The sequence below is a fragment of the Panthera pardus genome, unplaced genomic scaffold (genome assembly GCF_024362965.1).
Source record: "Panthera pardus isolate Hobbes unplaced genomic scaffold, ASM2436296v1 HiC_scaffold_7, whole genome shotgun sequence".
NCBI classification, from domain to species: Eukaryota; Metazoa; Chordata; class Mammalia; order Carnivora; family Felidae; genus Panthera; species Panthera pardus.
Window position 1 is genome coordinate 45,300,044 of NW_026527002.1, and position 25,279 is coordinate 45,325,322.

General features: G+C 37.5%; 1 protein-coding gene across 6 annotated transcripts in view; it reads left to right on the forward strand.

Moving 5' to 3' along the window:
• The window catches only part of VPS13B (vacuolar protein sorting 13 homolog B), an 801,572-nt gene that overhangs the window by 625,634 nt on the left and 150,659 nt on the right, over positions 1-25,279 (forward strand). For 5 of the 6 annotated variants that reach the window (XM_019468011.2, XM_019468006.2, XM_019468009.2 and 2 more), the window contains one exon: positions 11,592-11,987. In XM_019468011.2, the coding sequence (XP_019323556.2) occupies positions 11,592-11,987 (396 nt within the window). The remainder of the gene's footprint in view (positions 1-11,591; positions 11,988-25,279) is intronic. The other variant, XM_019468010.2, reaches the window with a different exon arrangement.

The window sequence follows — 25,279 nt, forward strand, 5'->3', positions numbered from 1 at the left end:
TGTATGGTATAAGAAGTAGTCTAGTTTCATTCTTCTGCATGCTGTTATCCAGTTCTCCCAGCACCATTTGCTAAAGAGATGGTCTTTTTTCCATTGGATACTCTCTCCTGCTTTGTCAAAGATCAGTTGGCCATACATTTGTAGGTCCATTTCTGGCTTCCCTATTCTATTCCATTGGTGTATGTGTCTGTTTTTTTGTGCCAATACCATACTGTCTTGATGATTACAGCTTTGTAGTAGAGGCTAAAGTGATGCCTCCAGCTTTGGTTTTCTTTTTCAATATTACTTTGGCTATTCGGGGTCTTTTGTGATTCCATACAAATTTTAGGATTGTTTGTTCTAGCTTTGAGAAGAATGCCAGTGCAATTTTGATTGGGATTGCATTGAAAGTGTAGATTGCTTTGGGTAGTATTGACATTTTAATAGTATTTGTTCTTCCAATCCATGAGCATGGAATGTTTTTCCATTTCTTTGTGTCTTCTTCAATTTCCTTCATAAGTTTTCTATAGTTTTCAGCATATAGATCTTTTATATCTTCGGTTAGGTTTGTTCCTAAATATTTTATGGTTCTTGGTGCAACTGTAAATGGGACCGATTTCTTAATTTCTCTTTCTGTTGCTTCATTATTGGTGTATAGAAAGGCAACCAACTTGTGAACACTGATTTTGTACTCTGCAACTTTGCTGAATTCATGTATCAGTTCTAGCAGCATTTTGGTGGAATCTTTCAGGTTTTCTATGTAGAGTATCATGTCGTCGGCGAAAAGTGCAGTTTGACTTCTTTGCCAATTTTGATGCCTTTTATTTCATTTTGTTGTCTGATTGCTGATGCTAGGACTTCCAACACTATGTTAAACCACAGTGGTTAGAGTGGACATCCATGTCGTGTTCCTGATCTCAGTTTGTCACATTTTTAGATGTGACAGTAGCTTCATGATTTTACTTGAAGGATTCATACATGTTGATGGACTTTACACAACAGTAAAGGGCACTGTATCATGGTGCGTGCTTCTTGTCTCTTGGTGGAGCTGGTACTTTTGAAAGCAATACCTGGTATTACAGGATAGCCTCATTTCAGCCCTGCTTTTGGGGCTCTTGGCTTTCTAGGATTGTCCAGCTTGCCCTAATGGGACTGCCCAGCCCCCTGTTTACACATAGATCTAGGGGAACAGGGACGAGGGACTGTGCATCCCAGTGGGGGACACCATGCACAGAGGTTGCACTGCATGCAAGCAAACATAAAAGAAAAATTTTAAGGTAAATTACTTAAATGTTTTAAATATCAATTTGTTTCTTATAAAAAGTTAACAATAGCTGTCTTGTGCTATGTATATATAGCTCTACTAGAGTTTTAAACTTTATGAAAGCTTTCATCAGCTACTGTTCAGTAATTGAGAGATTGTACTCGTAAGTTTAAGATCACCCAAATGAAGTTTTGATGCATACATCTCAGTTTTGACATGACCTCACAGGAAGGATAAATCAAGTGACCAGAGTATCCAAATAAGAAGCCCTCCTTGACCAATCTCCTGGTCTGAGAAAGGGTGTTCCAGAAACCAACACCACAGAAAATTAACATTAAAAATTCACATTTCAAATTCATGAAATAAATATAAGAAATTTAAGTAATTAAACTTTCAAAATATGTTTAAAATAATTCTGTAGCATTTATGCTTCTAAAGTTATTCACGTTTAAAATCGCACTGACACTCTTGGGACAAACTGTATGAGAGAGGGAGATCCAAGATACTGCTTCAGAACGTCTTTTTCCTAGGATTCGTTGAGTCCTGATTAATTGTTATGTGTAACTAGTAACCTAATAGAGATTCATGACTTTTAAAGATAAGACAAGACAAGAAACTGTAAATCATTATGTATTTTCCATCTTCATTTCAAGCTATTAGACTTGTATTGAATAAATATTATGGGCTGTCCTCCATGTTGCTTTTGGAAATGGATCTTTCTGATTTCGGGCTATTCAAAGAAGAAGTTATATTTGGTAAAATAAGGTCAATTATGTGCGTCAAATAGATTCATACTTGAAATTCACCAATTTGATTAGATTTTAGTACACATTTCTTTATCTGAATTACCAGCATTTGAAGTTTACTGACAAAAATAAACCTTTTAAAATATGTTTTATAATATAAGCCGAGTCCTATGAAAGAATATATTCACTCTTGTGAGTGAAACTGCTTTAGGTAGCACCAAAGTGACCTGTGCTTTTGAGTTTTGCTGGCTTAACTGACTCTAGTCTAGCTGTTAAAACGCCTAATTTTCATGTGCCACATTTGGTATTAGTAAGATCAGGAACTGTCCTGCATCTTCCCTAACATTTAGAAGTCGTATTCCATCTTTTTCACTTTCTGTAGAAGGGCCACCTGTAATCTTACCATTAAAGGTATGAGAGCGTTCTACTTACTACCTGGTTGGAGGGGTCATGGAGAGGTTTAGGAAAGCAAACCTAAAAGCTAACCTAGTACACGTTTGGTTAACGCTTAGGCCTAAAGTAGGTTTCTGCTACATATAAGAGCCATGGACATACTCAAGCCGTTTGGCATTTTGAGAAATACACATGAGACTAAAAAATAATGCAATGGAGTGGAAAAAAAATATTCTATCATGCACATGACAAAGGCATTGAAATAACATTGTGTTTTATTTTTTAAATTAATATGCAATAAAACTGTCCTTTTTGGTGTACAGTTCTGTGAATTTGAATACATACACAGATTTGCGTAACTGCTACCACAGTCAGGGTATAGAACAGTTCCATCATCCAAAACAACACCTTTCATGGCATTTCTTCATAATCACACCCTCCCCCAAACCCTAATCTGTGATAACTACTGCCCTCCATCACTTTAAGGGGTTTTGTTTGTTTGTTTTGCCTTTTTGAGAATGTCCTACAAATGGAATCCTGTAGCATGTAGCCTTTTCAGACTGGCTTCTTTCACTTTCACTTGAGGCTCAACCAAGATGTTGCATGTAACGATAGCATATTCCTTTTTATTGCTGAGTAGCATTCCATTATGTGGGGGTCCTATAGTTTAATAATTCATCCATTGAATCACACCTAAGTTGTTTCCAATTTTGGTGATTATGAATAGAACTACTTTAAACATTTGTGTGTAAGTTGTGTGAACATAAGTTTTCATTCCTTTATGATAAATACCTACGTGTGAGATTGCTAGGTCATATAAATTTTATATGAAACTGCTAAAATGTTTTCCGGAGTGGATGTGTCCTTTGGCACTCCCACTAGCAATGCAGGAGAATTCCACTAGCTCCAGCTTCTCTACAGCACTCTATATTGTCAGTATTTTTTTTATTTTAGTCATTCTAAAATTAATTTATACTTTTCTTTTTTTTTAATTTTTTTTAACGTTTTTTATTTATTTTTGAGACAGAGAGAGACAGAGCATGAACAGGGGAGGGGCAGAGAGAGAGGGAGACACAGAATTGGAAGCAGGCTCCAGGCTCTGAGCCATCAGCCCAGAGCCCGACACGGGGCTCGAACTCACGGACCGCGAGATCGTGACCTGAGCTGAAGTCGGCCGCTTAACCGACTGAGCTACCCAGGCACCCCAATTTATACTTTTCTAATGACTAATGATGTTGGACATCTTTGTATGTGCTTATCTGCCATTCATGCAACGTCTTTGGTGAAGTGTCTATTCAGACCTTGTGCCAATTGTAAAATTAGGCTGTTTGTTCCTTATTATTGAATTTTGAAAGTTCTTTATTATATTCTGGATATAAATCTATTGTCAGATAAGCAACTTTCTCCCAGTACATAGCTTGTTCTTTTTAGTCTCTTAATAAAAACTTTTTACAGAGCAAAAGTTTTTAGCAGTGAAGTCCAATTTATAATTTTTTTAACGAATATAATTTTTTTGGTACTATATATAAGAACCTTGCCTAACTCCAGGACTGGGAAGATTTTTCTCCTATGTTTTCATCTAAAAACTTGATTTAATTTTATATTTTGTATTTAGATCCATGACATGCGATCCATTTTGAGTTAATTTTGTATATGGTATAAAATTGGGTTCAGGCCCTTCCCCCCTCCCCCCCCCCCCCCCGCATGTGGATGTCCAGCACCCTTTTTTTTTTTTTTTTTTCATTTCTTGACTCTTTTTTTTTTTTTTTTTTTTTTTAATATATGAAATTCACTGTCAAATTGGTTTCCATACAACACCCAGTGCTCATCCCAAAAGGTGCCCTCCTCAATACCCATCACCCACCCTGCCCTCCCTCCCACCCCCCATCAACCCTCAGTTTGTTCTCAGTTTTTAACAGTCTCTAATGCTTTGGCTCTCTCCCACTCTAACCTCTTTTTTTTTTTTTTTTTCCCTTCCCCTCCCCCATGGGTTTCTGTTATGTTTCTCAGGATCCACATAAGAGTGAAACCATATGGTATCTGTCTTTCTCTGTATGGCTTATTTCACTTAGCATCACACTCTCCAGTTCCATCCATGTTGCTACAAAAGGCCATATTTCATTTTTTCTCATTGCCACGTAGTATTCCATTGTGTATATAAACCACAATTTCTTTATCCATTCATCAGTTGATGGACATTTAGGCTCTTTCCATAATTTGGCTATCGTTGAGAGTGCCGCTATAAACATTGGGGTACAGGTGCCCCTATGCATCAGTACTCCTGTATCCCTTGGATAAATTCCTAGCAGTGCTATTGCTGGGTCATAGGGTAGGTCTATTTTTAATTTTCTGAGGAACCTCCACACTGCTTTCCAGAGCGGTCCAGCACCGTTTTTTAATAAAACTATTCTACTTCGTTGAATTGCCTTTGCACCTTTTCCAAAAATCGTTTGACATTTTTTTGGACTCTATTTTTGTTTTCTTCCACTGATATATGTGTATATCCCTTCTCCAAGACTATACTGTCTTGATCACAGTGGCTTCATGCTAAGTCTTAAAATGTTGTAAGTTCTCCAATATTACTCTTCTTTTTCAAAAGTGTTTTTGGTATTCTAGTTACTTTGCTCTCCTGTATAAATTTTATAATCAGCTTTTCTGTATCTGAATAAGTACTAATGAGACTTTGATTGGAATTGTTTCAAATCTATAAATCAGTTGGGAGAAGATTGACATCTTTACTATGTTGAGTCTTCCAGGCCATGAATATATATACAGTATGTGTCTCTATTTACTTAAATCTTTCTTGGTATTTCCTTAGCATTTTGTAGTGTTCAGCATATAGATACTGTATGTATTTTATTAGATTCATACTTAAGTACTTATTTTATTTAGAACTATAATAAATGTAATTTTTTAAAAAAAAATTTATTCCAACCTCACATAGCTAGTTTGTAGAAACTGAATTGGTTTTTATGTGGTAATCTTGTATTCTAAAATCTTGCCAAATTCACTTATAAATTCTAGGAATTTTTTCTATATATTCCATGGAGTTTTCTACGTGAACAATCATGTCATCTGTGGAGACATTTTTTCCCTTCCAATCTTTATTTTTATTTCTCTTTCTTGCCTTATTGCTCTTGGGTAGGATGTTTAATATTATGTTGAGTATAAGTAGTATAAATGGATATCCTTGCCTTGTTTCTGATCTTAGGGTAAAAGCATTTGACCCTTCATGACTAAATATGATGTTAGGTGTAGGTTTTCACCTATGAACTTTATCAGATTAAGGAAGTTCCCCTCTACTGATAGTTTCTTAAGAGTTCTTATAAATGGATATTGAATTTTTCAAAACATTTTCCATATCATCTTTTTGCTTGTTTGGTTTTAACTGTTAACATCACTACTTTGTTGTGGGGTTTTTTAATGGTTATTTATTTTTTGAGAGAGAGAGAGGGAGACAGAGGATCCAAGCAGCCTCTGTGCTGTCAGTGCAGCCTGATGTGGGGTTCAGACTCATGAACTGCGAGACCATGGCCTGAACCAAAGTTGGCTGCTCAACCGACTGAGCCATCCAGTTGCCCAACATCATTACTTTGATTTTCTAATATTGAGCCAACCATGTACTCTTAGCATAAACCCTCTTGGTCATGGTATGTTATTAGTTTTATGTATTGCTGGATGTGATTCCTAATTTTTTTTTTTTTTTTGAGAATTTTTATGTCTCTGTTCTTAAGGTTAGTTTTACTGTCTTTGTCTGGTTTCGGTATCAATAATGATGGTTTCATAAAAATGAATTGAGTAGTGTTCTCTCCTCTTCTGTTTTCTGTGGCACAAGAAAATGAAGAAAACGAAGATGAAAAGAAGGATTTTCATAGACCCTCTTGCGAGCACTAAGAATTCTCTTCTCACTTCCTAAAGCCAGAAACAGAGGATTTCTCCTAGTATTCCCTCTTTCCACACCTCACGCTCACTTTGGACTACCTTGAGTCCAGGCTGGGGGATACAGGAAGGAAAATTACAAACTCATTTCTATTTTGATGGTATTTTCCAATCTAGTCATCTTTTCCAGTCTTCCTGTTAGCATTTACTTTACAGCATCCTCAAATTGCTACTCTATGTAAGTTTTATAACTGCATTCTCTCCAGCTTCTGGATCTGCTTAGAGTGAGAGGGACAGGATTCTATCTTTCCTGGAATCCTTAAATAATTTTTAAAGAAAGGGAACTGGCAACTAATGAAGAACAAGGTATATTAGATATTTTTGCTTTGAGAGAAAAGATAAAAAAGAAGCCGAGGCAAACATTCCTAGGCCTTGAAACTTAATTTATACTCCCATTAGAAACTGGAAATGTTGTGTAACTAAATATACATGTGGAATTTGTGTTACTTTTCTGTTAATGGATAATAAATTAACTACAAATGTGGTGGCATGCAGCAACATAAATTTATTATCTCATAATCCTGTAGGTCAGAAGTCCATGTGTGTTCTGCTGGATTCTCTGCTTAGAATGTCACAGGGCTAAAATCAAGATGTCAGTTGGACTGGGCTTTAATCTGGGAGCTCCAGAGAAGAAACTCATTGTAGTTGTTCACATAATCCGGTTCCTTGTGGTTGTAGGATTGAGGTACCTAATTACTTGTTAGCTGTGGGCCAGGGTTTCCCTCAGTTCTAGGGCCGCTCATTCCTTTTCACCTGACCCCCATCATCCTCAAAGCAGCAATGACATATAATAGAGCCCTTCTCATGCTTCAAATCTCTCTGACTTCCCTTTCTGCCTCCTTCATATATAGGGTTTATATATTAAAGGGTTTATATATCTAGGCCTACCAGATAATTTCCGTGTTTTAAATTCAACTGAGCTAGTCTTTTTATCACATGTATAAAATCCCTTCACAGCACAACCGTACCTAAAGTAGCATTTGATTTAATAACCCGGGGAGAGACATCTTGGGCAGGGGAGTCATCTTTAGAATTCTGCCTACCACAGAACCAGATTAGAATGTTTGGCAGTGGTCCAGCATGATTAGACCAAACGTACTTTGTGCTGAGTGGAAGGCCCAGTGCTACATATTAATGATGAAAAGTAGGCACTCGAGGAACTTCTTCATTGGTGGAAGATATAATCTCATAAAAAGATACTTGTGCAAGGCCAGTTTTGTGGATCAACTTTTTGCAGAAAATGCTGAGCGCTATCCTGAAGATTAGGCATTAGGCAGAGAAAGAGTACAGTAGACAAAGGACCAATCTGAGCAAAGGCCTAGTGATATAACATAGCAGGAGCTGGAGGAAGTGGGCTTTATAAACTCTGTGATATTTCTGGAACCTTAATGTGCAAGGGGGAGAATGGCTGCAGATAAAGAAAGGCAGGGATTTTTTTTTTTTTTTCCATTCTAAGGAGCGTGGTCTTTTGTACCATAGGTAAAGAAGAACCCTTAAAGTTTAAACAGGAGTGAGCCAATCAGGATCACATTTGAAACAAATCATTTGGAAATTACTCTGGAGACTGGATTAACAGGAATTGTCTAGACAGATCATTTAGGCGGCTTTATAATAGCTGAACAATATCAAAACCATGGAGGGAAAAAAAAATGGGGAGTGGCTGGAATGCTGGAGAGAAGGAGATTGGTTTCAAGCAATATTTTGGAAGTTGAACTTAATCATTGAGTAGATTTGGACCAGGAAAAGAGGACATGAAATGAGTCAAAAAGTCCGATTTCTGATTTGAGCCACTTGGTAGATTATAGAGCCATTAAATGCAACAAGGAATATAGCACACCCACGAGGAGTTAATGGATTGTTTTGGATAAAAGGATGAGACTATGGGAGTTCAGTAGAAAGGAAAGATTCATTCATTTTTTCCTTCATTATATCATTAAATACACATTTAGTACTCACTGTGGACTGGACAGTAGTTTAGACACTCAGAATATTAAGATGTAGGACAGCCCTTACTCTCCAGGAGCTCACAGTTCACTGGACTGTGACAGATACGTAAGAAGGTAACTATAAAAATAATATAAAGAGGTGCCTGATGAGTCACGATGCACAGGGTATTCTGGAAGCATTGCATGAGCAGCATCTTACTTGGCCACAGGGGTCAAGAAGGATTTCCTGGAGGAAGTGACTCAAGGACTAAGTCCCAAAAGATAAGGTAATAACCACAGATGTAAACAGTCACTGGGACCACAGTAGGATCCATATCAAGGTAGTAGTCAGCAACTCATACATAGCATTCCACCAGTGACTTGACAGTCTACAGACAGGGAAAATAGATCCCTTAGGCTTTGCAGTTGGTTTAGGTGGATATTGGGCAACTTCCTGAATGGATCACTAAATTGTGTCTAGAGCTGCAGAAAGAACACTTCAGACCCTTCGCTTAGGTATGCATATTACGAATCCAGACAAAAGCAGATAGCTTCTGGCCCCAACATTTGAGTCTTCTTTCTGCTATAGCTTTGTTTTGGTTTCCTGTTGGTGCTTTCATCTATTAAGATTGTCCTCTTTTTTTCATTGTGGCAAAAGGTAGTATTATTTTCTGTGAGGCCATGGAATTTGGAAGCCCATGTAAAGGGTAGGCAGAGCAAATAAATGTATGGGTCATTCGAACCATCCAGTTTTCCTAAAGTATTTACCCACCAGCTTCTTTCAGTACCCCCAAACCTACAAATCTAAAATAATGCCTTTCAACAAGTGGTGCTGGTATAACCGGAAACTCCCAAGTAGAAGGAAGAAGTTGAACCCCTACCTCACACAGTACTCAAAAGTTAATGCAAGGACAATCACAGGCCTAAATGTAAGAGGTAAAGCTAAAAAACTTGTAAAATAAAATGTAAGTGTCAGTCTTCATGACATTGGGTTAGCAATGGTTTCTTGATAGGACCCTGAAAGCATAATCAAAATAATAAATTGAAATTCACAAAAATTAAAGTCTTCTGTGCTACAGATGATAGCATAAAAAAAACTGAAAAAATCCACAGAATGGGAGAAAATATTTGCAAATCCTCTATTTGATAGGGACTTGTATCCAGAATATACAAAGAACTCGTATAATTCAATAATAAAAAGACAACTCAATTTTGAAATGACAAAACATGTGAATAAACATTTCCCCAAGAATATATATACAAATGGCCAATAAACATATGAAAAAGTGCTCAATATCATTCAGTGTTAGGGAAATACAAATCAGAATCACAATGGGCTACCACTATATACCCACTAAGATGACTGTAACCAAATAGAACCCAGAAATCCCACTCCTAGGTAGATTCCTAAGAGAATTGAAAATATGATCACATAAAAATTTGAATGTTCACAGCAGCATTATTTATAATAGCCAAAAAGTAGAAACAACTCAAATGTCCATTAACTGATAGTGGATGAACAAAATGGGGTCTATCCATATGATGGAGTATTATTCAGTTACAAAAAGGAATAAAGTACTAATGATACATATTTCAACATTAACGAACCTTAAAACCTTTTGCTATGCTAACGGACAGAAACCAGGCCCACAAGGCAAGACATTATATAATTCCGTTTATGTGAAATGTCCAGAATAGGCAAATCTGTGGCGACAGAAGTTAGATTAGTGGTTGCCTGAAGCTGGAGGTGGGGGATGGGTGAGAGGGACTGCTAAGTGGGCTGGGATTATTTTGTGTGTGGTGATGATAATGTTCTGGAAGTAGACAGGCAATAATTGCACACTCCTGTGAGTTTACTAAGAAACCATTGAATTGTACACTCTAGGTAAACTGTATGGTGTGTGAGTTAACATGTCAATAGGAGGTGAAAAAATGATTCATTTAAGTTAGGGTGTTATTTCTGTTTAAAAAAAATAGCGGAGCAGGGGACATTTTAGTATTGCAAAGGGCGAGTTAGATATCTGATCCTTTCCAGTGGACAACTAGTTAGAAGCAGGACTCTCAGAGTTTTGCTGGGCCTGATTAAAAGAAACACATGGGAAGGCACACTTAAAAAGGATGGCACCCTGAGGGAACCTGGGTGGCCAGGAGAAAACTGTAAGCTGAGGAAGGTGAGAAGAGGTCCTCCTTATGAAGAAAAGTATAGAAATTAACTTGATCTGCTTAACGATCTTGCCAGTAGCTTCATCTGGGTTTGTATCTTATATTACATCCCCAGTCTCCAGTGAAAAGAACACTTGTTAGGTTAAGTCAAGCTCATAGGCAAGACACAGCGTGCCAGGCACTATGTATAATGATGTATGATGTGTTCTGCCTTCACGGTGCTTATAGTCTTATGTCTCGACTGATAACGAAAACAGAAGTAAGAAGAAAGCAAAACCAGAAAATTAAAGCTAGTTAGTTTTAGTATGAGGTAACTAAGCAGCAAATAAGGACAACATCTGGTGTATGGTACATATAAAATGGACTGTAGGTTTTAGGAGATCTCAGTCTACACTTGCTTCATTCGATGGGGTGTTTAAATTTTTTAGAATGCAGAATGTAGGGAAAGATGTAAAGGGACTCTTCTGGTTTGCAGCAGGTCACAAAGGGGAAACAAACTTTTTCTTCATATACTCAATCAGAGAAGGAAAGGCTACTTCAGTTAGTTGTGTTTTTTTTTTTTTTTTTAATGTTTATTTTATGAGAGAGACAGAGAGAGACGGGGGAGGAGGGGAGGGGAGAGAGGGAGACAGAGAATCCAAAACAGGCTCCGGGCTTTGAGCTGTCAGTACAGAGCCTGATGCGGGGCTCCAACTCACAAACCATGAGATCATGAAATGAGCTGAAGTTGGACACTTAACCTACTGAGCTTCTCAGGCGCCCCTGGACAGAAATTTTTTAATACTGATATTTGTGTCAAGCATTGTGCCAGTTACTAGGAGGTGTCCTTTTACCTTGGAAGAAAGAACACCAGTTCCAGTAACAAACTGAAATAGCTGCTTAATTTTGCCTCAGAGTGAGAGGGCAGAAGTAGATGTCCATGGGTGGCCTTCAGTCTATCAGGAACAGTCACATGGACTGAAACAGGAAGGTAGGCATGTAAGTAGTCCCGGGAAAGTGTTCCTTTGAGTAACTACATGGAAAGAATAGTTAAGTGATGAGTAAAAAAATGATAACATCTGGCATCCTAATGAGTCTGCTGTGCAAGTGCAGGGAAACTTAAATAGGAGCTTGCCAGGGAAGGAAGGGCTTATATTCAATGACAGAACTTCAACAATTTTCTTATCTTTTTTAATTCTGTAGCAGATATCAACTTGGATATATCAAAGCCTTTGAAAGCCAATCTGAGTTTTACCAAGCTGGATCAGATAAACCATTTTTTAAAGAAGATAAGAAGTGTACACAGCAAAGAGACCTCAGCCCCATTGGAAACCATGTTGAATAAGGATGAGTTTCCAGCCTCCAAGTGTTACCGTGGAAAGTTGTCTAAACCTAAAGTTCATGGTGTTGGAGCACAAAAGATTCCATTTCAAGAAAACCTGTGGAGAACTATTTCTTGCTTTCAAAAAATTACTGTCCATACTACTCAGATTGTGATCTCCATGGAAACTGTTCCCCATCCTAATAAACCATGCCTGTTAGCATCTTTATCAACCCTCAGTGGAAGCCTTAATGTCAAAGCAGCACAAAAAGTACCTGGTAAGTCACAGAAAGGGGGAGAGGGGAATGATAATATGATTTGTTAACATCTGAAAGTGCATAATTTTGAAGATTCATAGAGGTTAAAAGTTTGAAGGACCACTACAAATAGAGACATTTCTGGTCTGTGACCTTATTTTAACAGATAATTTTATAACAAATCCTTCGGACCTAAATATTTTAACACCCTGAATTAAAGTTGTATCCGTCTCTTCAGGCATATTCCTACAAAGGCCTACAAAACCAAAGCCATCCATTTCTAAATTTCTTTTTACCTTGAATAGTGGTAATGGAACGGTGGAGTATCAGGTTTTGTTAACCCTTAGAGCAGTGGTTCCCAAAGTGTGGTCTCAGAACCAACAGCATCAGCATCACCTGGGAACCTGTTAGAAATGCCGGTGTTCAGACCCTACCCCCGACCTACTGAATCAAAAACCCTGGGCATGGAGCCCAGAAACTTATTCCAAAAGCTCTACAGGTGATTCTGATGGACTGTGTTAGGTCACTGGTCATACTTTATTTAAAAAGAGAAGAATTGTTCTGGTGGCAGGTGTGCTGCACAAAGCGTAGTAATAGACGCCAAGGCTCAACTTTGCAAGGACAATACCATTGATGGTGCCAGCAATACCTGGCAGAGAAAAGGCTGTGCTTCAGTGCCTCACCTAGCAAAGAGTGGCACGCACTCTGCAAACTGGATGTCGTTGATGGGTGGAGAGTTGAGGAATTAACGGGCAGTGACATCTACGTTTTCTTCTTTTGCTACCATGACTGAAGTGCTATGTGCTCTTTCACACTGAATCAAAAAGTGTAGGCAGAAGGAGTGGGAGGAGGGGAAGAGGAAAGACAAGGTACAGGTAGGAAGTAACACTTTTCAATCACAGAACCTGCTAGCTACTGTGGGAGTTCAGGGCACAGTGCCAGAAATTTTACTTTGAAAGTAAAAGTAGCAAAAGGGAAACATTTCTTTGCACTTTAATTTGCAGGAAAGAATTGGGGTTAAAGGGGATAAAGTAAATCCTGAAACTATATGCAACTTAGTTGCTTCCTAAGAAGTAGTTAAGTGGCAGCTGGAGACTCACTGGAACTTAGTTCCACATAGCCATTTTGGGCACAGTAGTTTAAGAGATAAAGGGAAAGTTTTATGGTGGAGAAGTACAAATTTTAGGCCAAAAAGTAGATGATTTATTTCTTTCTCACCAGAAATATTTGTGACCAAGCCAGCTAAAAGCACTGTATTTTTTTTATTGTCTTAAAAGTTAGAAATGAAAAATGTAAGGTCCATGGGACATGAACGACTATGAAACACTGGAGGCTACAATGCCTGATTTATCCACAAATAAATTGCAAGCCAGACAAGGTTGGGCCCGTTCCCACGCCTTTCCAGTTGTACCTTAATCATAGTAGGGAAAGGTTAGCATTCAGACAGAGGAAAAGAATTTAAATGGACTATACTCAATTCTAGGTCCTTTTCTGTTTTCATCCTCATTTCTTGTTTTATTCATTTTCTACTCATTTTACCCAGTTTTAATGGTGTTTGTCCTCAGTAAACATCTCTAAAATGTAGTTAAAATCCTCTCACTTAGCTCTACAAGATAGTAGCCTCACTCTGCTTTTGTAACTTGTTTTTCCCCCTCATACCAGAAAAACTACCTACCCCTATCCCTTTTACAATCATGGACTTCAGTGTAGTTAAACACAGAATTAGAAACTATAGCTCCTACAAAGATATACTTTATACAAGTCTAACGTGTAATGTCGACAAACGTTCTAAAGTAGTTACTTGTGTCAATAAATCAAATCAAATTGAAGTTAGCTATTTAACAGGAACAATTTTATTATGAGAACATAACTAACACCGAATCTGTTTTCCCTACATTCTCCTCAATGTAGTGGCATGCTCAACAGTTTAAGAAGATAACAAAGCCAAATAATTAATTACAATTAAATAAAATTGGGGTAAGTTCTAGTTATTGCTGATGGATGATTTCTGAGAAATTATAATTGAGAGACTATTACATATTTGTCAAAAATTGATTTTTTAGCTAAGCAAAACTTTTTAAGTCAAATATAATTTAAGCTTTGAACATTAATTTCATTATATTGAATATCTTAAAAATTCATGCTTTGCAACCTGGATGAAATATACTCAAATCTGTGTTCAAGGCATATTTTTGATGAGTGGTAAAAAGTATCCCTCACAAAAAAAAAAAAAAAAAAAATCCCCTTTTACCAGTAGTTCTATTTCTTTTCATATTCTGCAAGCGACATCGTTCTGCACTGAACTAAACTTTTTTTATAGTGTATCTTTGAGCTCAACAGAGTTAATGTCAGAGTTTTATAGTTTGAATCTAATACAGAAATACTTAACTGTGTCTTTGATTTTACAGTTTATATAACTATTGTGACCATCTGCAGCAGCTGCACTTTTCACATTATTTGCTGAACCAAATTGAGCACAGTGACAAAAGTAGTCATCTCAGATGTACTATTAAACAGAGAAAGAAAAGGGAGCATTGCCTGGGTACAGTATAGCCATCTGCTGTACAGATGTTATTGTATAGAATGACTTAAGATAAAATAATTGTAGAAAATTTTCATTAAAACCTCAACAATTTGCACTTGTTTATGCGAATCTGCATAACTCCCCAATGAGACAACACACTTGGGGTTTCTTTGGTTCTCACTCACTTTCTCTTTGATCCTTTTTGATGTGCTGACTTTAATAAACACAGTCAAAAACACTGCAAAAACATCATGGAAAAAACTACAAAGGAACAATTATAGCAGCAGAAACTACTCTAATCCCTAACTTACGCAAGCTATTTTTAGTGAAATATTTTTTTTAACACTCTTTATGTGACAATGTTATATAAACAGGGTAAAACGGTCCTTTCCAGATGAGTTTTAATTTAGGAGCTGAAATAGACTTGTAATGCCAGAGGAATCTTATGTTCTAAGTAATATTTAGAGAAACACAATGGGGAATGTGTTATAGTCTGTAAGGTACAAAAAAATATTTGAGTTCATCTAATGATTGTATTTTTTATCATCTAAACCATCCTAAGTTTAAAAGAAGAGTATAGGGAAAGGGAATGATAAAAGCCTGACAGGGGAAAATTAATCTTCTTCCCAAGACATTGATAATAACACTTAAATCGAGAACCACTCTCGTGTTCATTTACTGGCTTTTGCAACAAAATATGTACAAATTATTTACTGAAATGTTTTCATCATTTGAAACAAAATGAAATGGTTAAATATTTTCAACTTAAAAAAAAAAAAAAAGGAAATCTGCAAGTTTTTCTTAGCCTTCTGTCCTATCCTGTGACGCTAAACTATGAGTTTCAAGGGACTTGATTTTTTTCTTAATTCTACTCTGCAGATGCTGGTGTAACACTGACTTAAAATAACCTAACCCATATTTCTGCTGGAGTACTTATGTTCTTCCATATGTCTTTGGTAAAAGGGCCCTAAAGTTCTGATTTTAGTAGATGTAACGCTTAGATTTTTTTTTAAGTTGGTATATAATATTGAAAAAAAAAATAACAGTGAATCTCATTTAGAGATTATATCTTATTTTCTGAAACATTTTAAGGCTGATAGTATTTCTTTTGCTATCCATTAAATCCATCCCATTCTACAGTGTGTTCTTTTAAAAAATAATCCCCTTCCCCCTACCTACACACACAACACACAATCTTTTTGCCGTTTGAAGTATGTCATTTTGGAGAAACCATAAGTATATAGCTATAAATTGTGAACGTAGTGCTGCACTTTCCACAGGCCGGGTGGGGAGTGAGCTGCAGACTTTAGCTCCCCTTGTCAGAGTAAATTATGGCTCTATTAGGGCAGCACTCCTTAGATTTTGGCAAACAAGGGTACACAATTCAGGCTGTGAAATAGCTGTCCTTTAGGCTGCCTTGCTCTTGCTCAGGGACACTTGGATTAGCAACTTCCATGTAAATAAGGAAAAGGGAAATAGGGTATGAACAAGCTAGATGGCACAGAGGGTTGGGGGAAGAGCCTAAGTGAGGCCACCGTGGTTTGCATTTTAGTCTGAACTGGGGAAAAGTTGCAAGGATCCTCCTTCCATAGGCACTTAGGGGACTTTTCATCCACAGCAGAAAGCAATGAGTTGAACCCCTTTTGGTCAAAGAGCTGTAGTTCAAATAACTTTCACTACCCCAGTCTCTGCCATCCAGATGTACTGTCTTTGTGTATAAACAAGAGTGGAGAGGAAGAAAGCATAACCACATTATCTTTCACGTACACAAATGCCTCTTCTTTTGTTCACTGAATTCAGGACCAACCAAATGCAAAGAACCTAAAGTTCCTTTTTATGTATTGAAAAGTGAAACCCAGTCATTAATTGATACAAAGTGGAGTTCCAGCTTTTCATTCCATGGTTAACTGGATCTCCTGAGGAAAATCTCTTAAGGCGTTGTCGTAGCGTTGGATGCTGCAGAAATGCAAGTAAGCCTAAGGGGAAATAAAACATTAAATTAGATATGACTACCTAAAATAATATGTTGCAATAGCAAGCCATTTACAACACCCCAAAGACTTTTGTTACTTTTAGAAAGAAACAGCTTCTCTTTCCGATGCCTGAACAATAGGAAATGAATTCCTTGACAGTGAAAGTCAGAGGACAAACTTAGTTTTCAAGCCACCACTGAGGACTGAAGTAGGAGTACAGCTTGTAGACAGCTATACAAATCACTAACAAACCTTAATGAATATTGGGTGTGGGCATCAGGGTCCTGTCATTTTTGACACTATGTCCCAAGTAGCTTAAACCCAACACTCAAGGAAAGGTGGAGACCTCATTGGGTCTGTAACATCTGGGATTTTATTTGTCATTTTGGCATACCCCGCAAGCGCAAAAGAAAGAGTAAAAGGGGATTATCTTGACAATGAAATGAGTTACTGAATCTTGTGATAATGAAAAGCAGAAGAATTCTAATGCCTTTCTATAGTCCCTGAGGTAGAGGTGCGTTTATAGTTTTGCAGAAGTAAAACGTAGGCAGGCAGAACAGATGGCCTAGAGTCCCTGAAACATGACACCCCTCATCTCAGAACTGAGTACCACTATTAATCCTGGTCAGATTCCCTCTTATTACTTTATAACAAGGTTCAAAGTTGCTACTGATGAACTGGCGTATCCCTCTTGTTTCACTCTTAAATTACCTATATCGATTACTGATTTTTTTCAACAGAGATATTTTTCTGTATATACTGATGGACTGTTGAGACATTCAAAAGAAGTAGAATAGGAAGTTCTAAAAATTGGACAAGAAATAAGTTAGCAAAAGTAAAATTCTCACAGATTTTTTTCAATAATGTGTCATATTATTTCTCTAATATGGTGGGAAATAAAAACCCTAAATGTATAAGATACTCTCTTGGAGAGTAATTCTCTCGTCCTCTTCTTAGAAATCACATGCAGTGGAGAAGAAATCCCACCATACAAATGTTATGCTCCTTGTCAGAATCATTACCATAGTGTATGATTAACTAGAGTTTAGGACAATCATAGGCAATATTAATATTGTTATCTTAGATCTTTTTTTCACACCCTCAAAAAGAGAGGTAAAAAATTAAGCATGTCTTCTGTTTTTTTAAAAGAAAAAACCCACTGGGAGATAAATGTTGTTCAGATGTTTACCACGGTTACTTACTCTTTTGTTTAACCAAATTATATTAATGCAGTTTTCTAGGTCTTTCTCTTGGGATACTTAAATTTTTCTGTTTTAAAAGGTGTGTGCGTTTTTTTAAATGTCTTTTAGGTGATTATTGTTCTTCGTGTACATTTTTTGTTTTAGTGCTATGTGGTTACTATAGCTGCTTTGGATTCCAGTGGGAAGCCTTTAAAATACATAGGAGAGTAACTTTAGAAATTAAGAAGATAACCACTGGGTTGAATTTCTAATGTGTTAAAACCCATCTAATAAGCAGCCACCTTCGGATGCTGAGCACTGCCATGTGCTGTGGTGTGGTGAACATGATGTACCTGCCCAGCCTTTCGTAGAGGGAGATGAGCTCATCTCAGAGAGATAACCATCTCTGACTTTTTCTTCTGATTCATCATCGACCTGAACTCCATTTGAACCTTGTTAGACAAAAAACAAGCAGAATTCCTGGCCCAAACTATAAAATATAATTAAGCCCTTTTGAAATGATGTGTAAAAGAACATTGCTGTACCCCCACTTATAACCACTACCACCACCACAACCAATAAAGTTAAATCAAGCACTGCCTGTAATGGATTAAAATAATAAATGTTCCTGGATTTCAGTGTTTGAAGTACTTGAAGAAAACAGGCTCCCAGCAACCCGGGTAGCTGAATGCAGGAGAGACATTTATTAATGACGAGTTCAAGGATTTGGCCTGTTTAAGATCATTACTTTGTGTTTACTGTGTGTTACACATCTTTTATATTTTTACGCAGCCCACATGTGTCCACATGCAATAATGAAAGCTTTTTTTCCAACAAAAGAATTGTTAATTGTGTAAATGTGGTTCTCTTGGGGAATGTGAAGTCTTCCTAGGACTCTGCTCCTTCTAATGAGAAATCCAGTACAATTATACTCTTCCAAGTATATCCACCTTCAGTCCTGTCTCGAGCTAAATTGGTCCATTTCTTCTATTGTTTTTAGTTACCAAATTCCAAACTTAATCTAGACAACTAGAAAACCGTTGGCCTTAGGTTATGTATTTTACAATTGTGTCCCATTGCAGTGGACTTTTTGTATCTTAAGTACTGTAGAAAAAAAATCCTTTTTATTTCTTCTCCAAAGAGTTTTAACAAAGGTACGGTAAAGAATGATTCTCTAGTTTTAGCTACATTTTGAGATAACAAAAATGCTATCAGTTGACATAAAGATATCTCACTGCGAAGTGCTTTTAGAGAAGAAAGTTTCCAGTCTTAGCTGGTAATTAAGTCCTGGAGATCTTAATAGCTTCTCCTCTGTATCCTAATGATAGCCCCTTATAGGTCACTATTAGGTGAAATGGACAAGAACTGTCACAACCCTCAGTGCTAGGACTGTGGAAAAAGATTAGCATTAATGTCTTTCCCCCACTCCACTGAATCTGTGACAGCATTTATTTTTGCCTGTGGTCACAGCAAATTGCCCTCTCATCCACATAAGCCATGAGTAGGCTATTTGCTAGGAAAGTTTCTGGCAAAGCAACCTCGTCAGTGATGAGTGACTAAGGACACATCTTAGAGGTTCTTTTGCTCTCTGGCTGGGCTTCTCTGGACCTGTAGGCTATGTTGGCATAACATACTGAGGCCGTGAAAGACAGCTAAGGACAGGAAAAAGCATTTATTCACAACCCTATTGCCAGTTGGAAAAATGAAATTACTAAGAGCTAACTAATAGCAGTAGTTTTTATAGAGCAACCTGGTGCTGGAAGGAGGCAGACAGAATCTGAATCCTAGCCCTGCTACTTACTGGCAGTTGATCGTGGTAAAAGTTACAACACAGCTCATTTCCAAAACGAAGGCAAAAATACTTAATTCACAGGCCTCTTGAAAGGATTAGGTGAAATAATTAACTCAGAGTACCCTACACATTTCTTGGCACAAATTTATTTAATTCCTCTATAAATATTGGGTTTTTTTGTATCTTCTTTCCCTTCCTTCTCCCCACACCACAGGAATACTAAAGTCATAGATCATGAAATGTATTAGTTTAAAATTATATTAAAGATCATCCTTTTTTTTTTTAATGTTTATTTACTTTTAAGAGAGAGAGAGTTCCAGCAGGGGAAGGTCAGGGAGAGAGGGAGACAGAGAATCTGAAGCAGGCTCCAGGCTCTGAGCTGTCAGCACAGAGCCTGACACGGGGCTCAAACTTAGGAGCTGTGAGATCATGACCTGAGCTGAAGTTGGACGCTCAACCAACTGAGCCACCCAGGCACCCCAAAGATCATCCTTTTCTTTATCAAGAACCCTCTTTTCCCTTTTCTCTCATAGACCTCATGATCCAAACACATTGCATTTAGGATTAGATAGCTCACGTAACTGTATCAACTTGATATGACTGTAACCAAAAAGAAAAATTTTCGTACATTCCCGAGCCTGTTTTGGATAGATCCAGGATTTCTTTCGGGCCCTTTGAAATACTGAAAATACCTCATGAACCCCCATTACTATGTGGAACTCCCTCAGGGTCAAAGAACCCTGGGTTGAGGCCCACTGAGCTAGTCCTAACTCCCTCCTTGAGTTAAGGGTGAAAGATTAAGTGATTTGCCCAAGGACATTCTGAGGTGGAATGGGGGCTATACCATGTATCCTGGCTTTCGGTCATCAGTTATACTAGTCTTAAAACACCCGAATTATGCAGATCAAGACCAATCTGTAAACCATTGTAGTAAATTATTAAGCAAGTCATTTTGCTTTCAACACTGTTTGATTAAGTTTATACCAGTTCTTCCATCCATGCAACTTACTTAAAAAAAAAAAAATCACAGCAGTTTCCTCATGTAATTAAATTAACCAGCTACTGTATTCCTCTAAGAAACTTTTGAAGTATGTATTTATTGTTGTTCTTTCCTCTGGAAGAAGGTTGTCATATACTTTCCAATATGCACAGATCTGCCAGTCTGCTGAAGAAAAAAAAACAAAACAAAAAACAGAGCCACATGGTCCAATCAAGTTTTATTTTTCTAACAAACTGACACTACTGTGAAAACAGTGAGCATGGCGGCAGGTTGGAGAAGAAGGAAGAGGCAAAGTGTATCATCCATTACTCTTCGGTGTTTTTAGTTTTTTTCTAGAACCTAAGAGTTCTAAAACATTTCTCAAAAAATACTTTTCCCAGACAAAGGGCAAGTATAAATAGCCAATTCAGTAGACAGTTTCACCTTTGATGAGTGATTCCCTTTTTCTTTACGTGCAAGAAAAAAAAAAAATCATGTTTCTGCTTCTTGTCATTTTATTATGGCTAAAAGAAGAGGTTTGGGTTAGAGTGGGGGGTGTCAGCTTTTACTCACTGGTGAGTGACTGGGTGAGAGTACCTGGGGATTGGAAATCCCACCCAGGAGAAGTTATCAGATGGGATGGGATGCATGTTAGAAATGACCAGTTGGGCTCTTTTTTTGGTGGCTAGGCTTTTTAGTAATTTTGAGAGCACCAGCATCCCTTTGAACATAAACATCAGTATCCATGTAGTTCTCTGACAACTTTGTTATGTTTTGATCCATACGTTAATCTTACTCTATATTTTAGTTTACTATATTAGTAGGTACAAATATGTAGGCATATTACAAAATAGGAGGTAATTAAGTACAATCCGATCAGCTTACATATTCTGATTAACGGGGATAAACAAGGGGTTTTTTTCATGGTTAAAATACCCAAATGCCATTTTTATGTACTTCAGCATCATTAGTTGAAGGAACTGGAAATGAGAAGTGTCCTAATCATCTCTTTATGCACCATACTTATAAAATCTTTTTCTGGTCATCTAGTTACTTATGGTCATCTCTTTACGGATCATCTCTTTATAGATCTTTATAAATTTTTTTTCTTCCTCACCTTTTGAGGCACCCTGATGCTTCACTATTATGCAAATTGACCTATAGATGTATCTAACCCATGCTTGCTGATTTTCTAGTAGCCTTAGATTATTTCCAGCTGTATAAAAAAATACCTGGATATGTCTTGCTAGCACATGTCTTCACTGAGTATTCTTTCTCATGACACACAGAAGCATTGATTTAGACTGCGTTTTGCATAGTCAGCATGTAAAGAATAGGAGCCTTACCAAGTGTCTAGTAGAGACTGACGACGTAGGGCTGGCAGCATCTTGTAAACATTCTCCAAAACAAGTGGTTTGCATTTATTAGTCTTGTGAAGGAGTATTTGAAAGGTCATGAAACTACTTGTTCCTTGAACTAAGTTTTTACACTCAGTGAAAAGTATGTCAGGATGCGAAGCAAGCAAGATTATTTGTTTATCATACCAGTTGTTTCTGAAATTACTTCTCAGTGTTGTTACACCTCATTTAGTTTAATTAAATATCTGCCGTGGGTTTGTTAGAGCTGAAATTAAAAATACAAACACAGACTTTTGAAAGAGGCCAATGGAATAATCAGGCAGAAAAGCATGCTGTTGAATGGAAGGAGGTAGAAGAGGTTATATACTGGGTCAAAATGACCTAATCACACAATCACTCAGTGCAGTGTGGGGTCCTTAAATGGATCCTGGAACAGGAAAAGGACATGAGGGGAGAAATGTGAAATTCAAATAAGCTCTATAAATTAATAGTACTGAGGTTAATTTACTGGCTTTTGATAATTGTACTATAGTTTACATACATTGTTAACTTTAAGGGAAGCTGAGTGAACGAGATCAACTTTGCTAAAAGCCTAAAATTATTTCAAAATTAAAGGATTTTAAAAATGACCTGATAAATGATTAAGTAACTTTAATAATATTCATGCTTTCAAAGTGTAAGTGACCATTTAAAATCTAGACTTTCACAGTATATTTCTTTAATTTTTTTCTACTCTCCATACTGTTTCTGGAAATCCAGGGGAAAAATTAACAGTTCAGAAAATCTAAAGGATAACACATCAAACACCTATAGATTTACCAGCTTGGACAAATGTAAACATTTTGTCCTATTTGCAATATGTGCACAGACACGTGCACGCACACACACACACAGGTGAACCGTCACAAAACCATTCAGCCTTTTCAGTGCTAAGAAGATAGCACTTTATAGTTTTATATGCAATCATTTTGTCCAACAATGCATTAGTTCTCTAAGAAGAATAGTTAGCATTCCTGAACTCAATTTCTCTAGCCATTTATACCAGATTTAAAATGTGTAAGTATCCAGTTTACATGAGCTCTGAGTATTCTCTGTGGTCCTGGGATCATGTGTGTGGTGATATATAAGACAAGATTCACTTTATCCCAAGGAAGGTATTTAACATACTTCCTGATGAAAAAACAAAGAGGAGGGGATGGTGTCCCATAGGCTGGCTTCTCGCTGAGTGAAAGAAAGGGAAAAGGAAAATTAATAACCCTGTCATGAGTCCCAGGGATTATTTTCATATTTTGTGGTAAAAGTGTAAAGTTTGGCTTACCATTTATAAATGACCCTTTGTGAAATTCATCACCACTCTTTATTAAGTGATCATCATAATTTCTTATTACTGGTCATTTACGCCAAGATTAAAACCACTTGAACTAACATGTTTTTCTATTATTTTGTTGTAGCTTTTTAAAAATGTAGCAGGAAATGTTCAAAAGGAAACAGATTCTATTTAAAAAATTTTTTTAATGTTTATTTATTTTTGAGAGAGACAAAGACAGAGTGCGAGCAGGGGAGGGGCAGAAAGAGAGGGACACATGGAATCTGAAGCAGGCTCCAGGCTCTAGGCTCTGAGCTGTCAGCACAGAGCCTGATGTGGGGCTCGAACCCATGAGCCATGAGATCATGACCTGAGCTGAAGTTGGACACTTAAATGATGAGCCACCCAGGCGCCCCCAGAGATTCTATTTTAAACTTAAAAGCTGGTGCTTGTGGATGAACCTTTCTGTGGTACCACAGATCACTGGAACCCCTCATTGAGGAGCAAAGCCACAACAAACTGTATAGCCAGTGTAGTGGGCAAATGGGTACATGCGTATGAGTTAAATCAGCTGCATAAGCCTCAGGTATGAACCACACCTCATCTCCTTGTAGGTGTATGGCACAAAAGAACAGACAGGGACAGAAGGGACCAGGCAGGGCACATTTTGTGTCTCCGGTCGTGTGTTTTCTTAATGCCTTTAGACAGTGCCTGTTCTGTGTCCTCACTGCCAGCATAAGCATCTTAAATTCTCAGCGCCACCTGTGTGTTTAAACAAGTCCATCATCATTGCTGGTAGACCTGATACAGAGGCAAGTACACACTGTGAAAGGATTACAAAGGTGTAAGAATAGAGTGAGGAGTAGACTAGTGAGGAAAAGAATGAAAGGGAAAAGAACAGAATGAAGAGCGACCTAGCAAGCAAATACTTGATCAGAGTGAAAGAATTGACAGCACAAAGGAGAATAAAAAGTAAAAAAAAAAAACAACAACAAAAAAAGATTTGTACGATAATGGGGAAGTGTCCCATGTTTTTCAACAGTTCGCTTGCTTAACAGTCAATACTACAATGTTTTTGGTTGTTTCATCCCCTCTAGTACTTCCTGAGATCTCAGAACGTGAGGCTGTGAAATTGCTGAGGAAAAATCTGACATGAAAGAAAATTGCAAATTATTTATTTTACCTTTGTATAGCCAGTATACGGTAGATAACCAGTGAATGTTTGTTGAATAATGAATGCATGCATGCATAAATATCAAGGTGGAGGTGATCCTGTATATCCAAAAACCTTACAAGTAGATAGAAGCATGGGAGTAACACTTGCTTAAGAAATTAGGCGTGGTTTTTAATACTGTCATAAGAAATTGTTCGTAAAACCATAAGAGTAGAGAAATTCACTGGAATAAGAGATTGAGGGTGGGAGGAAAAATAGAAGACTATGGATTATCCTTGGCAATCCCTTTAGTTAGAGAACGTATATCAGTTGGGATGCTCTGAGTTATAAGTGACAGAAAACCCAACCTAAGCTGATTTCAGCAGTCTCATAGGTGAAAAGCTTGGGCCCAGTGCTGTCCTTAGTCATGGCAGAGTCCATTAGATCTCCCTTCTGTGTTACACAGCTGCAGCCTCAGACCCCACACGGTGGCTGCCAGCAGCTCAGGCACCTTCGTTTTGTTAACTTCAAAACCAGGGAGCAAGAGGAAAGGTTACTTTCCTGAAAGTATTATTAGTGTATCTCATTGATTTTCATTGAAATCCATGCTCAGCCCTGAGCCAAATCAAACTCCAGAGAGTATCAAACATGAAAATCAAAAAGTATGGCAAGTTTCCATCTCTACTAGCCTACATTCTGGAAAAGCAGTCCTAGATTCTGCTATTGCTGAACTAAAGCTACACCTGCCTCAACTGCAAGGTCTCTGTATCTCAGGTACATGGTCTCCTCCTGCCTCCTCACTGCTCACCTGAGTCTGACTGGCTTTCTTTCCCCTTATTGCAGGCTCCCAAACATTGGCCTGACCATTGGCTTCCAACTTCTGGGCCATTTTCCTGAGGTTACAGTCCCTACCTTTATCTCTGTTCTCCCGAGAATTCTAAGTATCCTATTCTCCCTACCCAAGCAAAAAAGAATAGGATTTGTAGGACAGCAGTGACGTGTTCATGTGTTTAAGCTGTCAACATTTCGATATTTGTTTGTAATAAT